This window comes from Bufo bufo, chromosome 6, assembly GCF_905171765.1.
Source record: "Bufo bufo chromosome 6, aBufBuf1.1, whole genome shotgun sequence".
Taxonomy (NCBI): domain Eukaryota; kingdom Metazoa; phylum Chordata; class Amphibia; order Anura; family Bufonidae; genus Bufo; species Bufo bufo.
Genome location: NC_053394.1, coordinates 166,054,594 through 166,072,167, shown reverse-complemented (window position 1 = coordinate 166,072,167; position 17,574 = coordinate 166,054,594). Strand labels below are relative to the sequence as shown.

Here is a 17,574-nt window from a genome sequence, read left to right as displayed (position 1 = left end):
ATACGGTCGTGTGAATGCTCCCTAAGGCTTACAGTATTCAGCGCAACTACCTATGCCCGGATTGGACACACGGTGCACAAGTAGGAAGCACGAGCTTCGAGGTTTTTGCGCATTTAGGTACGGTGATCTCACTTCATCACGGCATCTAAAGCATTTAATTATCGCGATCAGCATTATTGCCGGTCACGGTAATTAGCCACAGGTCTCTGCTGTATGAAACACTCCATTATTCCATTCCGCGGCCCCACAAATAAGATAGAGCTTGTCCTATTCTTGTCCGCATTACAGACAAGCATAGCCATTCTCTATCATAGTGCCGGCCATGTATGGTCTGCAAATTGTGGAACGCACATGGGCTGGTATCTGCAGACCGCAAAACACTGCGGTCATCTGAACGAGCCCTCTGGGTACCGGCACACGCTGCACATTACGTGTGGGGGGTTTTTCTGTGTATTTTCACGTGAAAAAACAAGAGTGATCCAGTACCAGCAAAGTGTATGAGATCGGACAAATCCCAAATACACTTTGGGGGAGATTTATCAAAACTGGTGTAAAGGAAAACCGGCTGTTGCCCATAGCAACCTATTGCTAAATCTCCCCCTTTTAAGTATTTTTTGACTCCGTTGCATGTATAATCCCCCTAACCCTGTTGGTCACTTGAGGCACAAACACTAGACAAAAACACCCTGCAAACAGACACACACAGCTCTGCTACATGAACCGACAGACATACACATTCTGCAAACAGACACGGCTCTGCTACATGAACAGGCAGACAGACATACACACTCTGCAAACAGACACGGCTCTGCTACATGCACAAGTAGGCATACACATAAGAAGCACAAGTCTATCCCGACCTATACATACTGCAATATACCTGTACAAAGACAGCTCCGCTACATGCCCTCACACAGACTCATTGAACAAGCACTACAACAGCTCTGCTGCGCACAAAATCCACACAAGCCGCAAGTACAATCCCATCTCTGTTGACCTACATACTGCACTCCTGTGTGCAGAAAGCAACAAACACAGCCCTGCTACAAGTACAAGGGCAGCTGTGTGCGGTTCACCAAGAGAGCTTTGTCTGCGGGCACAGGCGTGTGGTGCCTCACTACACACACAGCTCTGCTGCCTGCAGGCGAGGGGCACAATATGCGCTCTACTGACAGATGAAGGGAACAAAGCAGCGCTCCATACCCAGTGCACCGGTCACGTGACCTGGCCTCATCCATTCTCCCCCCTGTATTGTCTGTGAGACCATGATGCTGGAGGAGTGGTGGCCATTTTCTTGTGGCTCATAGTATGTCTCCCAGAACCCCCTGTGCTTCCTGCTGTATGCTTCCAGTTTGAGGGGATCATTTGTTGTTGTTGTGGAGGTCCCTTACTTATCAGGACACCAGGTAAGAGACTGTAAGGGGAGGGGGCACATGTTTATTACATTGATGCCTAACAGTGTAGAGAAGAGAGGAAAGAAGCTGGACAGTTATATCCACAAGATAATGAATCAGAGGTGGGGGTATCACAGTACAGAGAGGTCATTTTCAGGGGGGCCGCCTAAGGCTGGGACAAATGGCGCGGTCCAACGAAGCTGCTGTTTATGGTAGCCTGTAGTGTTCTGTCTATAGTATGCTGGTAGGGGGGCAGCGGGGACTGACCTGCTCCCACTGTGGACCCAGATTGTATTCTGTGACTAGACCTGGACCTCTTGATAGTAAAAGGGTTTCCAATCCTGTTTCGTAGTCCGCTGGGAGTTGAGTACATAATATGTTGCTTGGGGGTCTAGGGATGCTAAGGGTCACCTGCACTACCCTTACTACATTGTAAAGGTGGCCGCCAGAGACTACTGTGCGCATTTGGGGTGTGTTAAGTTATTCACGTGTCCAGGTTCATTTTAAGGATGCAAAAGTTAGGACTGTTTAGCATCCGAGTTTTGCATCTGCAGAGGTCCAAGTTCAGGGTGTCAGTGGTTTTTCAAAGAGGATGACCTTTTTTTTTTTGTTAAATATTGGGGATTTTTCTCTCCACTCGGACGACACACATATTGTAGCCATAGTTTTTACTGACTCATTGAATAGGGCATGTTCTGTCTGCAAAAAAAGTAGTGCATGACATTGACCTTTTCCTACGGACAAAGGTTGATGGGGGGGGGGGGGAATTCCTGATGTCTGAATACATATACTGAATTCAGTGGAGAACACGGATAGCACACGCATGTGAATCACTGACATGTGGATAAGGCTGCATCCCCACCACTGCATTTTGGGTCCACATAATTTTTTGCAGCTCACACATGGACCCATTGATTTCTATGGGGCCACAAAAAATGCGGATAGCACATGGATGTCATCCGTGTGCGGTCATGTCGGAAATAACAGAACATGGCTTTTTCTGGTCCGTTTTTCAGACTAGAGTAGGCATTTCTACAGTGGGGGCCATGAAAAGTGAAGGATGCCCACGGGCCGCACCCACGACTTGCAGACCACAAAACAGATACGGTCGTGTGAACAGGAGCAGATCCTTCCCTTATACCTTATCTCTGTGTAGGCTTCACTTCTGGTTTTGGATCACAGTCACTGATCAGTCACTGATGTGTGGAAGCACTATGTCCGGCCATCACATCCACATCCCTACTATCGGTGAGGTTGTCAGAGCCCTTCCATAAAATCAAATTGACTCTTCCATATCCCATCAGTAGATGATTACATTTTTGAACCCCTATTGAATGATCCAGAGCGAGGCAGGCTGGGAGATGTAGTTGCCACATGGCCAGTCCACTGAAGGCAGGGGATAGTAAAGAATTTTGTTTGGTTTTATTCAATTCAATTTTTTTTAAATAATGTTTCTGATAATTGACACGGGATGCCGAGGTAGCGATCACTTCTAGGTCCTAGTGCCTGAGGAGGTCCACATGCCCTTTTGCCATATAAGAAGATACCAATATTATAATCATCATATGGTAGCTGGGCACACATATTGTATGAGGGCCGTGAAGCTTCTGACAACTGGTGCATTTTCTTATAGAGTTTGACCAACCGCAGATGATGGATGAACATGAGGATGAGGTGGCCAGCAAGATATTACGCCTTACCCTGGAAATGATCTGCTTGTTGACTGGAGAGGTGAGGCATTCTGGGAATATTAAAGGGAACCCGTCATCAACTTTATGCTGACCTCACTGAGGGCAGCATAAAATAGTGACAGAAATGCTGATGTCAGCGGTGTGTCACTCATGAGCTAAAAGTCAGTGGTTGCTGAGGACCAGCATCATAATCATTGCAGCCCAGGCCTTGAGAAGAGTCACATCTACTTGAGAAGAGTCATGGTCATTCATAATCTCCTGCTCTCTCCGTCCATCTGCTGATGATTGGCAGTTCTCTCCTAGAGAGAAAGGGAGAAAACTAGATAGAAGCCTGTCAATCATCAGCAGGTGGCAGGAGAGCAGGAATTCATGAATGACCAGGACTCTTCTCAGGTGGCCGGGACTCTTTTCCAGGCCCAGTCTGCAATGATTGTGATGTTGGTTCTCGGCAACCACTTACTTTTAACTTATAAATGACAGACTGGTGAAATCAACTCACCTGTCTCTACTTTATTCTGCTGTTAGTATGCGCAACATAAAGTTGATGACAGGTTCCCTTTAATTTCACCTGTCACATTATGTCTGTAAGGTATGTAGTGATATGGGTCTCTCCATACGTAGGACTATACTATAGTGAAGAAGACATCTGGTGAGTGTGTAACCTCCGTCAGATGTCCCTGCCTGCCAAAAGTACAGAGCAAGACCCAAAAACGTCAACCGTCACATAAGAGAAATACTGAGCAGAAGATCCTAGAACTCACCAACAAGATCACGGAGCTGCTGACTGGAGAGGTGAGCGCTGCTGGGAATGCTGGGACATTATGTAGTAACAAAGGATGATGGATGTGTATGATAACTATATCATTATGTCAGGTTCCCATAAGATGTCAGGATGTCACTGTCCATTTCTCCATGGAGGAGTGGGACTATTTAGAAGGACACAAGGATCTGTACAAGGACATCACGGTGAAGAACCACCAGAACCTCAATTCACTGAGTAAGAGGAAGTTAATCTTTGTCTTGGAAAGCTGCATTATACATGTGATACATTGGGTACTATAGCATGGGCTCCAGAAGAATAATGGTGCACAGATGCAGCTGGAAACAGTTCAAGCCATCAGCAGGTCACTCACCTAAAAACCATAGGGTTTCTGCTGTGGAGTCCACAGCAGAATCTGCCGAGTGAACTAGCCTAAAGGATTCCTTTCTGACTAAATGAACATAGTGATCTGTGTTTAGAAAAGAGCATGAGGTCTTAAAGAGGACCTTTCACCAGTCCTGACATTACAATATAAGTACAATAAAATAGATAAATGGACGGCACTCACCGATGCTCCAGCATGAGAGCGGACACCATACAAACATATGCTCCAGCTGAATAAGGCGACGGCCGTTTCGCACCTCAGTGCTTCGTCTGGCCCATAATCAGGTGAGCTGAATCCCCTTCTCTTAAGGAGACTCAGACTGTGACGCGATCAGCCCTGCGCCAGACAGGTGGCGCACAAACCGGCGCTCACCTGAATGCGTCAGAGACCGGTCCCGTCACAGTAAAAGATAACACTAAAATCAACAAATAAAACAGTACCATAAACAACATCATTATCACTTAGGCAAACGATCCTGACAGGGCCGGGGTATTTATAAAAATACCCCCATGTCAATTTTATCATTGAGGCCCAATGGGCCCATTGCACCTGCCCGTAGGATCCATTTGCTTTCTCGCCTCAATAGGTCCCTATGTCTATCTCCCCCTTGTGGTGGGCTACGCACCAGCTCTATACCAGCAAAACTGAGAGTCCGGTGGTTCCCTGCCTGTTCACTCCTCACGTGTTCTATTAATCGCATGCAACCCCTGCCTGTGGTAAGTGAATGAATATGTTCCCTAATTCTTTCCTGGAGGGTCATTATCGTCTTGCCTATGTAGAACCTACCGCAGGCGCACTTGATAAGATAGACTACAAACTTACTTTTGCAGGTGATGAGTGTATTCACCCTATGTTCAATTCCTCCAAACCTAAGTATATTCCATTGGGGATTCAACCTGCAACACGAGCAGTGTCCGCAACTGCGGTTACCCTTAGGACCCCAGTTTTCCAACCAGGTGAGAGGTTTCTTTTCTTGAAACCTACTGCGGACTAGCTTGTCCTTAATTGTGTGGCATCTCCTAAACGCAATTATAGGAGTCACATTTTTGATCTCTTTTAGGGACTCGTCTTTTTCAAGTATGGACCAGTTGTCCTTAATGACCCTCCTGATCCGGGCGGCCATGGGTCCATACTTGAAAGAGAAGACGAAGGGGTGCGGGTCAGTTTTGTCTATAATATTATCTGTTGGGATTTCACTAGGGGAGAGGCATTGTTCATAAGGCCTACTCGAGGCCACTTTTTTCATGGCCTGGTTGAGCAATTTAATCGGGTACCCCCTGGCCCGAAGTCTATTCTTTAATTCCAGTGCTTGTCGGTTGTAATCAGCCTCAAACTTGTTTATACGTCTGAGGCGGACAAACTGGCCATAGGGTACTGCTTTTTTCACACTGGGGGCGTGGTAACTCGAGTAATGCAACAGCGCGTTGGTCGCGGTGGGCTTCCGATACCCTTCCGTCACCAGCTCGCCGTCCCTCACCGAGATCTCCACATTCAGAAATTCAAGATTCTGCCCACCAAATTTGTATTTGAACAGCATATTCATGGTATTAACTGTATTGAGGTACTTTACAAAATGAATAAATTGTGCCTCTGTCCCTGTCCATATTATGAGGACATCATCGATGTACCTCAGGTACGTATGTATGTAGGAAAGGTAGGGATTCGAGAGCGCGTATACATATCTGTCCTCGAATTTGGCCAGGTATAGATTCGCAAAGGTACACGAGACCGGTGTGCCCATGGCTGTCCCAAACTTTTGCCTTTACCACGCATCCCCGAATTTGAAGGCGTTTGTGTTTTAGTATGAGCCCCAGTGCATCGCAAATGAAGCTGGAGAACCTTTCACTTTTTCCTGTGTTGGATAAAATATCCATCACTACCTCAATGCCTTCATCTTGGGGGATGCGCGTGTACAGGCTCTCCACGTCAAGAGACACCAGCTGGAAACCGTCCTGCCAGTGTATAGATCTTAATACCTGGAGTAAGTCTGTCGTGTCCTTGAGATACGAGGGCACTCTACTCAACATGGGTCTTAGAAACCAATCTATATAGCGTGATAGTGGTTCTGTCACTGACCCCACCCCGGACACAATAGGTCTGCCCGGAGGGTGGGTCAGTGACTTGTGGACCTTGGGTACAAAGTACCATGACGGTTTCGAGGGGAATAGTGGTAATAGTTTCTCTGCTGTTTTTAGTGACAAAACATTGTGCTCACAATATCAATGGAGTAACCTCCTTAGCAGATTCTGTATCTGGTAAGTGGGGTCAGACAGTAACTTTTCATATACCTCTTTATTATGTAGCTGCCTATGTGCCTCTGCTACATAATAATCTTTTGTCACACAATTAAGGACAAGCTAGTCCGCAGTAGGTTTCAAGAAAAGAAACCTCTCACCTGGTTGGAAAACTGGGGTCCTAAGGGTAACCGCAGGTGCGGACACTGCTCGTGTTGCAGGTTGAATCCCCAATGGAATATACTTAGGTTTGGAGGAATTGAACATACGGTGAATACACTCATCACCTGCAAAAGTAAGTTTGTAGTCTATCTTATCAAGTGCGCCTGCGGTAGGTTCTACATAGGCAAGACGATAAGGACCCTCCAGGAAAGAATTAGGGAACATATTCATTCACTTACCACAGGCAGGGGTTGCATGCGATTAATAGAACACGTGAGGAGTGAACAGGCAGGGAACCACCGGACTCTCAGTTTTGCTGGTATAGAGCTGGTGCGTAGCCCACCACAAGGGGGAGATAGACACAGGGGACCTATTGAGGCGAGAAAGCAAATGGATCCTACGGGCAGGTGCAATGGGCCCATTGGGCCTCAATGATAAAATTGACATGGGGGTATTTTTATAAATACCCCGGCCCTGTCAGGATCGTTTGCCTAAGTGATAATGATGTTGTTTATGGTACTGTTTTATTTGTTGATTTTAGTGTTATCTTTTACTGTGACGGGACCGGTCTCTGACGCATTCAGGTGAGCGGCGGTTTATGTGGCACCTGTCTGGCGCAGGGCTGATCGCGTCACAGTCTGAGTCTCCTTAAGAGAAGGGGATTCAGCTCACCTGATTATGGGCCAGACGAAGCACTGAGGTGCGAAACGGCCGTCGCCTTATTCAGCTGGAGCATATGTTTGTATGGTGTCCGCTCTCTACCAGAAAATTAAAAAGGAACTTTTTTCAGCGTAGCATCGGTGAGTGCCGTCCATTTATCTATTTTATTGCAATTTTGTTGGAGCTGTGACTGCCTCAGCCACACGTGGGACAGAGCATCGCCGCCATCGCTATTAAGCAGCAATCACACTCGCCCAGTACTCCGGTGACGTACGCTGTTAAGGAACAGCTTACAAGGGGTGATAACATATCTGCAGTGCCACTCTAATGTCTCTCTCTACGATCAGATTTGGATTACAATATAAGTACCTGGCACTGTGGGGCATTATTAGTAGATGTCATGGCTGCTCTGTTGCCCCACTGTGCCCCCCAGTTCTGAATTTGCGCCCTGTATGCTAATAGATAGCATTGGTACAGGGAGGAGGAGACACCAGCTTCTAACTCTCTCACAGCCATGGAGAAAAAAAGCTCCCCTTCTCCCTGGCTGTGATGATTTCTGCTGCGATTAGACAGCTCACAGCCAGGGAGAAGGAGACGCCCCCTGAGAAAAGCTGGTGTCTCCTCCTCCCTGTACCAACGCTATCTATTAGCGAACAGGGTGCAAAATCAGTACGGGGGCAACAGCACAGCCAATCTGAAAACAAAATGACAGGCATGACATCTACTAATAATGCCCCACAGTGCCAGGTACTTATATTGTAATGTCAGGACTGGTGAAAGGTCCTCTTTAAGGTCACCATTCACATTAGAATATTATTGTCTGAACCCAAAACTGGGACTGGTGCAACCAGCTGAAAATCTAATGTGTATGAGGAGCTCTGTACTGTTCCCTGGCAGATGTCGGGGAAGAGAGGAATTGGCATGTAGAATTTCAATGCCCATTCTTATTTTCCCTCTTCAGTGTCCGGCAGCAACTTTCTCCCATCTCCCCCTCTGTAAAAAAAAACAATCAAGCACAAGCCAAGTGTGTATGTGTATGGGGGGGGCTTGAGATGGATAACTGTAGGCCGAGAGCTATTGAAGGTGTATGGACAGATTTGATGGAAAAGATTGTACATTGATATGAATAGAAGTTATGGTAACCTTTAAGTAGGAGACCCAAGACCATCGGGAAAACATTGTAAACTCCGAAACATCTGCCCCTTAAAGAGGCTTCCGAAGGGTAGGCCATTAGTATCTGATAGGGAGGGGTCCAATACCTGGCCGCATCCATTGGATAACAGTTGTGCGTGGTGTTTCAGCTCAGCGCTATTTACTTGAATGACACTGAGCTGCGCCTAAGCCATGTGACCGATGAAGAGGAAGCAGTGCGGTCTCTTCAAACAGCTGATCGCTGGGGGTGCCAAGAGTCAGATTCCCACCAATCAGGTACTGATGTCCTATCCTGAGGATAGGTCATCAGTATTAAACACTTAGACAACCCCTTTAAAGGTGGAGTTTCCCAAATGAATATTAGACAATTAAAAAAAATGCATATGTGCCTCTCCATTAAAATCCATAGGGGTTATGGTTATCTTCAAGTAAGACTACCAAGACCTTCTTCAGGACATTGTTGAGCATCCCATATCTCTACCTGTCTGATTAAAATGTCAGATGATAATTGGAGTGTATACAATACAAATAAAATTTGTTGTTTCTTTTAGATGTTTCTGAGAATAAAACATCTCCAATAGGATTTCATGACCCAATATCTTCTTCCGAGTCTATAAAGAAGCAGCCCAGATCGTTTAATCCAAATCAGATGACTGAAATAACATTAACTAAAGAACTTTCCTCTGATTCTGATAATATACAATCAAGTAATGAAGATCTCATTCTCCACGATGTCGATAATGTCCCCAAGTATATATCCATTGATCGTACACAACTATATCCATCTTCTGTCACTGAAAAAGAGCCCGTCTTATGTTTCATAGATTCAGAACATCATACACAGCATCTTTCTAGTATGGAGGAATCAATTTCAAGTCAAGAGGGAAGCCTCGAAGATGTCAATATTCTTACCTCCAGTTATCCATCTATACATATCAAGGAGGAATCATGGGATGAAGAAAATTCTATTTACATACCCACAGAAGATATACAGTATCCATCTAGTCATATTAAGGAGGAACTGGTCTCATGGGAAGAAGAAGAAGAAGAAGAGGACAACAATGACATATATATCCCCACAGACATAACAGAACAATATCTATCTACTCATATAAGCATGGAATCAGTCTCATTTGACGAGTTAGCCTATCATGGCTATAACCAGTTCCCTAAATATCAAAGAAATTCCACGAGTGAGGCACTGTATGCCTGTACTGAATGTGATAAGTATTTTCTAAGCAGTTCTCAACTAATTATCCATCAGAGATCACACTCCAGACAGCATTTCTACAACTTTGCTGAAAAGGGCAACATGGTTCATCAGGGGAAAATTTACTTCAATGAGCGACACTACCAGTGCACCGAATGTGGCAAACAATTCCTTGAGAAGGGGAAGTTAGTTCGTCATATAAAGTCTCACACAGGGGAGAAACCATATGCATGTTCACAATGTGATAAAAGATTCCTCGAGAATTGGAAGTTAATCCGGCACCAAAAAACCCACACTGGAGAGAAGGCCTATTGCTGTTTTGAATGTGGAAAACAATTTTCAGAGAAGATTATGTTACTTAATCATCAAAGAATTCATTCAGAAAATAACTCTTTTACGTGCTCAGAATGCGGAATAGATTTTATGGATAGGTCTTCACTTCTGGTCCATCTGATGACGCACACAGGAGAGAAACCTTATGAGTGTTTGGAGTGTGGAAAACTTTTCGCCTACAAGTCCTCACTCTCTCAACACAAGATGATTCATTCAAGGGAACGCTATGTTAGTTCTGCATGTAGCAACCAACTTATTGATTTCCCAGAGTCTTCCAAGACCAAGAAAAATGAGATTAATGATAAAGCCCATGAGTGCTCTGAATGCAGAAAGTGTTTTTCAAGCAATTCCCTACTTGTCATCCATCAACGATCTCATACAGGGGAGAAACCATTCAAATGTTCCGAATGTGGGAGATGTTTTGCCATCAATGCTCAACTTGTGAAGCATCTAAGGACTCATACGGGAGAGAAGCTATTTGAATGTTCTGAATGTGGAAAAGGCTTATCATCAAATGCTGAGCTTGTTGCCCACTGGAGAATCCACACAGGAGAGAGACCTTATAAATGCAGCGAATGTGATAAATGTTTCAATATGAAAGCATCGCTGACTGAACATCTAAGGACCCACACAGGGGAGAAACCCTATCTGTGTTCTGAATGTGGAAAATGTTTTGCAGGAAAGTCAACACTACTTAAGCACAAGAAGATCCACAAAGAAGAAAAGGAACAGATATGTTCCTTTTGTGGGATGTGTTTCATGGATAGGTTCTCATTAGCCTCGCATAAGAGAAGTCACCAGATAATGGATAAAGAGGTCAAGCTGTATATATGTTCTGAATGTGGCAAATGTCTAAGACACAAGTCTTCCCTTGTGATACACCAGCGAAGTCACACAGGGGAGAAGCCATTTGCTTGTCTAGAATGTGGCAAATGTTTCATAAGTCAGTCGAAACGGGCAGCTCATCGGAGAATCCACACTGGAGAAAAACCATACGAGTGTTCTTTGTGCAATAAGCGATTCAGACTTTCTTCACACCTCAGTAGACATAACAAAATCCACATACAAAAAAATAATTTGTGATAAATGCTTTGATAAAACCACTTCACTTTCCTTAGACGTGTTGCACATCTAGAAGAGAAAAAACGTCTGAACAAAATCTAAAAGATCTTTCTTTTGGATGTCCACCAAGACTAGGTATTTTGTGAGCCACCCTTTGGTTCAGTAGTCCATTGAAGAGAAACTGCTAATTCTTCTTTGGATTCTATGTTATTTAGTTACAGATGTTACTAGGATAAATGCAGAGATAGTGATAGAAAAGCACTGACTGTAGTATTTTGTGTAGCACTGATGAGAGAGGCGGACAATAAACTTGAACTTTTGATTAAACCTTTCATAAAAGGAATCAAATCAAGAAGGGTTTTTTGCTTCTGTGTGATGATCACATGCAAACAAGTGCAGAAAACCCAATTAATAGTTTCTATTGTATTGTGAGATTGCCTCTTTATCAGGTAATGTATATAAACATAATGACCCTGTATCATCTTCATGCAGAATTGGCTGGAACTACAGCATGAGGACACCTTATTAATATTAGATCTACTACTAAAACTAAAACTTTTTGTAACCTAACAATAAAAACACCAATAAAATATATTGCTGCATCCTACTCTGAGGTTTCTAGTCAACTCCATTTTATATGTTCTGATGCCTTCTCTAAAACTGTCAATTAATTCCTGCATTGGTAGCCATACTGTCTGTCCAAGTGTTCCTCAGCTCACTTGAAAGGGGCCAAGCTGCATAACGAAGCACAGCTGCAAATGTGGACAAGCCACTGTTCCTCAATAACCATCGAAGGCTCCTTGACTCTCCAGCCGATGATCTTGGGAGTCCTGGGGTTGGGACGCTCACAACCAAATGTTGATGGCCTATCTTAAGGATAGGCCTTAAGTGTTTTAGTGCTGGAAACCTCCTATAATAGAGGACCTATTGGGGCATTTAAGCACTAGAGTTGAGAAACACTGGTCTTTATTTGTGATAGACTTACTGCAGTTAGGTACTATGATCAATTGCATGGGGCCTCCTAGAATATAGAGAAGTAGCAAGGTCAAGATCTGTAAACTTGGAGAGAATGACCTGTCCTCGAAGAATGTATTTTCTTTCTTGACTTCGGGTGACTCATAGTACATTTTTTACTCTAAATAGGTGTCTTATTATTGAATACCTGGGTTATATATTCTATAGAGTGATTGGAGGACGGTGCTGAGTTCTATGTGGAGCTTAATGTATCCATCCATCCATCCATCCATCAAGTCCTTCCTATGGGCCTGCAGAAAAAAATATATGAATATGATGTGTCCACCACTGCCAATCAATACAAGTACCAGTCCATGTTTGAGAAGCCTCAAATTCAGGATTAAGCCTACATTTCTTTACATAGCACAGATTTTTTTTGTTAGCACACTTATCAGTGATAATGATAAATTGATGATATGAGATTAATGAACAAAGGACAATATACAGGGTGGGCCATTTATATGGATACACCTTAATAAAATGGGAATGGTTGGTGATATTAACTTCCTGTTTGTGGCACATTAGTATATTTAAGGGGGGAAACTTTTCAAGATGGGTGGTGACCATGGTGGCCATTTTGAAGTTGGCCATTTTGAATCCAACTTTTGTTTTTTCAATAGGAGGGTCATGTGACACATCAATCTTATTGGGAATTTCACAAGAAAAACAACGGTGTGCTTGGTTTTAACGTAACTTTATTCTTTCATGAGTTATTTACAAGTTTCTGACCACTTATAAAATGTGTTCAAAGTGCTGCCCATTGTGTTGGATTGTCAATGCAACCCTTTTCTCCCACTCTTCCAACACTGATAGCAGCACCACAGGAGAAATGCTAGCACAGGCTTCCAGTATCCGTAGTTTCAGGTGCTGCACATCTCGTATCATCTGAAGGCAATCGTCTATGCTGTGAAGATACGAGATGCGCAGCACCTGAAACTACGGATACTGGAAGCCTGTGCTAGCATTTCTCCTGCGGTGTTGCTATCAATGTGTGAAGAGTGGGAGAAGAGGGTTGCATTGACAATCCAACACAATGGGCAGCACATTGAGCACATTTTATAAGTGGTCAGAAACTTGTAAATAACTCATGAAAGAATAAAGTTACGTTAAAACCAAGCACACCATTGTTTTTCTTGTGAAATTCCCAATAAGATTGATGTGTCACATGACCCTCTTCCTATTGAAAAAACAAAAGTTGGATTCAAAATGGCCGACTTCAAAATGGCCGCCATGGTCACCACCTATCTTGAAAAGTTTCCCCCCTCACATATACTAATGTGCCACAAACAGGAAGTTAATATCACCAACCATTCCCATTGTATTAAGGTGTATCCATATAAATGGCCCACCCTGTACATTGCTCAAACTGCAGAAACCTGGACAAAGGTAAGAGCTACTGTATATTTGAGTATCCCATATAATTACATGTGTTATAGCTAAAAGCATTACAGCAAAGCTCCCATACTGCATACATGACCCTTGGAGGCAGAACCAGTAGATCATAGGTCTGGATTTTTGAGGTGGTCCATGCTATGATGTATTTGGCAATAATCAGATGGTTATATTCATGACAAAAAAAAATCAACACACCAAGAAGACGTTGTTGGCATGGAATAAAACGTATATTTGTGAATGTAATGATATAAGTGATTGCTTGGCCTGTAGATCCTGCATATTTGTAGGTTGCTGAAGCTAGTGTCCCAGCTGGTCCCATAGATGCTTGATTAGCAATAAACCTGATGACTGGGCAGGCCAAGGAAATGTTGCAGTCTGGCGGAGACATTCCTAGGAAACCCTTGCACTATGTAGGTGAACATTATCCTGCTGAAAAATGACAGCTGAAATCCATGAGAGGCAACACACGTGGCTGTAGGATGTTCTGCACATATCGCTGAGCTGTGCACTTGAGGTGATCAAATTTCGTATAGAATGGCTCCCCAGACCATGACACCAGCAGTTGGGGCAGTACTCCACAGAAAAGGCAGGGTTAAAGCACTCACCACGTGGCTTCCATACTTGAGTCCCACCATCATCGGTTCCCAAACTGAACCTGGATTTGTTGCTAAAGATGATACGGTTCCAGTCTGTAGAAGTCCAGATTTCTCATTTGCGACATTGGTATGTCTAGTTACAAATTTTCCCCAGCTCATGACAGCTTTAGGAATCGTATAGCAAAATAATTACAGGTTTCTGGTCCTGGGGTAGGTAGATCTCCCCTGGTTCAGTCATGGGTAATGCACCAAAAAAGGTTGCCCTTTATCCTTATTAATGAGACCACGTCACCACGTAAGTATGTAGTGGTTGTGTTTCTGAGAGGAACATTCCCCACAGAACATGTGCAGAGCCTCAGAAATGTCATACTGCAAATTCTAAACAAGGCCTTAATATGGAGCTTCATGCTGCCTGAATCACGGATACCATAAAATACCAACAGGCTCCCTGGGTGCAAACAGCTAAGGCTAGTTTCACACTAGCGGGAACAGCCTGCCAGGTCTCTCGATCCGCCGGAAGCTATGTGAATGCTGTTTGGCCCCATTAACTATAATGGGGGCCGGTGCAGATATGGCCACAACCCGCCAAATATTCGCAGCAGTATTTTTCTGGCCCATTCTCAACATATTTTCCCGGTGGCAGCTGGATCTCCGTCAGTCCGGCATTCATGTAGCTTCTGGCAGTGCCGGATCCAGAGAGACCCAGCAGGCTGTTCCCTGCAGTGATCAGAGAGAACAATTTAAAAACAAGCCAGGAGCCGGGAGAAGAGCTGGCTTCTCAATGGAGATTCCTCACTCCTGTCAATCAGGCAGAGCAGGGAGCCACCCCATGACTCCTCTCCTCATTCCCTACTTGTTCATAAACTGTTTCTGAAACACCACAGATTTACAGAATAAAATCTAGCTAACGCCCGCTTTCACACAAACGTATAGAAATCTGTCAGTATTCTGGCTCTGGATTACGCACGGATTCCTGATCATATACCATCAGTATTGCTTCAGGATTTATATGCGTTTTCCTTCCTCCCTGCATTTTTGATGCACTCCCATAGACTTTAACCCCTTAAGGACACAGCCTTTTTTCACCTTAGGACCAGGCCATTTTTTGCAAATCTAACCATTGTCACTTTAAGTGCTAATAATTTTAAAACGCTTTGACTTATCCAGGCCATTCTGAGATTGTTTTTTTGTCACATATTGTACTTTATGACACTGGTAAAATGAAGTAAAAAAATATATTTTTTTTGCACAAAAAAATACCTAATTTACCCAAAATTTGGAAAAATTTGCAAATTTCAAAGTTTCAGTTTCTCTACTTCTGTAATACATAGTAATACCCCCAAAAATTGTGATGACTTTACATTTCCCATATGTCTACTTCATGTTTAAATTATTTTGGGGGTATGACAAGGCTTAGAAGTTTAGAAGCAAATCTTGAAATTTTTCTGAAATTTACAAAAACTCAATTTTTAGGGACCAGTTCAGGTCTGAAGTCACTTTGGGAGGCTTACATAATAGAAACCACCTAAAAATGACCCCATCTAAGAGACTACACCCCTCAAGGTATTCAAAACAGATTTTGCATACGTTGTTAACCCTTTAGGTGTTGCACAAGTTATTGGCAAATGAGGAGGAAATTTGAGAATTTCATTTTTTTGTCAAATTTTCCATTTTAACCCATTTTTTCCACTAACAAAGCAAGGGTTAACAGCCAAACAAGACTGTATCTTTATTGCCCTGACTCTGCCGTTTACAGAAACACCCAATATGTGGCCGTAAACTACTGTACGGCCACACAGCGGGGCGCAGGGTGAAAGGTGCGCCGTTTGGTTTTTGGAAGGCTGATTTTTATGGACTGTTTTTTTGACACCATGTCCCATTTGAAGCCCCCTGATGCACCCCTAGAGTAGAAACTCCATAAAAGTGACCCCATCTAAGAAACTACACCCCTCAAGGTATTCAAAACTGATTTTAAAAACGTCGTTAACCCTTTAGGTGTTGCACAAGATTTAATAGAAAATAGAGATACAATTTCAAAATTTCACTTTTTGGCAGATTTTACATTTTAATATTTTTTTTTCCAGTTACAAAGCAAGGGTTAACAGCCAAACAAAACTCATTATTTATGGCCCTGATTATGTAGTTTACAGAAACACCCCATATGTGGTCGTAAACCGCTGTACGGGCACACAGCAGGGCGCAGAAGGAAAGGAATGCCATACGGTTTTTGGAAGGCAGATTTTGCTGGACTGTTTTTTTTGACACCATGTCCCATTTGAAGCCCTCCTGATGCACCCCTAGAGTAGAAACTCCAGAAAAGTGACCCCATTTTAGAAACTACGGGATAGGGTGGCAGTTTTGTTGGTACTAGTTTAGGGTACATATGATTTTTGGTTGCTCTATATTACACTTTTTGTGCGGCAAGGTAACAAGAAATAGCTTTTTTGGCACAGTTTTTTTTTTTTTTTGTTATTCACAACATTCATCTGACAGGTTAGATCATGTGGTAATTTCATAGAGCAGGTTGTCACGGACGCGGCGATACTTAATATGTATACAATTTTTTTAATTTATGTAAGTTTTACCCAATGATTTTATTTTTAAAACAAAAAAAAAGTTTTAGTGTCTCCATAGTCTAAGAGCCATAGTTTTTTCAGTTTTTCGGCGATTATCTTAAGTAGGGTCTCATTTTTTGCGGGATGGGATGATGGTTTGATTTGCACTATTTTGGGGTGCATACGACTTTTTGATCGCTTGCTAATACACTTTTGTGACGTAAGATGACAAAAAATGGCTTTTTTTACACTTTTTTTTTTTTTTTTTACGGTGGTCATCTGAGGGGTTAGGTCATGTGATATTTTTATAGAGTCGGTCGATACGCGGCGATACCTAATATGTATACTTTTTTTAATTTATGTAAGTTTTACACAATGATTTCATTTTTGAAACAAAAAAAATGATTTTTTTAGTGTTTCCATAGTCTAAGAGCCATCGTTTTTATTAGTTTTTGGGCGATTATCTTAAGTAGGGTCTCATTTTTTGCGGGATGAGATGACGGTTTGATTGTTACAATTTTGGCGTACATGCGACTTTTTTGATCACTTTTATAACTTTTTTTTGGGAAGTAAGGTGGGCAAAATTTCAATTTCATCATAGTTTTTTATTTTTTATTTTTATGGCGTTCCCCGTTCGGGTAAAGTAACATGACCGTTTTATAGATCAGGTCGTTACGGACGCGGTGATACTAAACATGTGTAGGGAATTTTATTTTTTTCATTTTTAATCAGTGATAAATGTTTTCTTTGATTTTACTTTTTTTTCACTTTTTTTTTACATTTTTTTTTTTACCCAGACCCACTTGGTTCTTGAAGATCCAGTGGGTCTGATGTCTGTATAATACAGTACAGTACTCTATATAGGGTACTGCACTGTATTTTACTTACACTGAACAGATCTATGCCTTCAGCACAGATCTGTTCAGCACCATGGACAGCAGGATGCCTGAGACGGCGTCCTGTTGCCATGG

At 43.0% G+C, this 17,574-nt stretch overlaps 1 protein-coding gene across 1 annotated transcript; it reads left to right on the top strand.

Moving 5' to 3' along the window:
- The first annotated feature begins 1,299 nt into the window (after window positions 1–1,299).
- LOC121004096 (zinc finger protein 345-like) lies at window positions 1,300–11,637 on the top strand. Its single transcript, XM_040436186.1, has 5 exons — window positions 1,300–1,406; window positions 3,028–3,125; window positions 3,707–3,877; window positions 3,959–4,082; window positions 8,990–11,637. The coding sequence occupies exons 2-5, from the start codon at window positions 3,045–3,047 to the stop codon at window positions 11,062–11,064; spliced, it is 2,451 nt and encodes an 816-aa protein (XP_040292120.1). The 5' UTR covers window positions 1,300–1,406; window positions 3,028–3,044; the 3' UTR covers window positions 11,065–11,637.
- Window positions 11,638–17,574: the final 5,937 nt, after the last annotated feature.

Coding starts and splice junctions, on each gene's coding strand:
- LOC121004096 (XM_040436186.1), top strand. CDS start 3,045: ATGATGGATGAACATGAGGATGAGGTGGCCAGCAAGATATTACGCCTT. Junction 3,126..3,706: donor TCTGCTTGTTGACTGGAGAG/GTGAGGCATTCT, acceptor CTCCATACGTAG/GACTATACTATAGTGAAGAA. Junction 4,083..8,989: donor CCAGAACCTCAATTCACTGA/GTAAGAGGAAGT, acceptor TGTTTCTTTTAG/ATGTTTCTGAGAATAAAACA.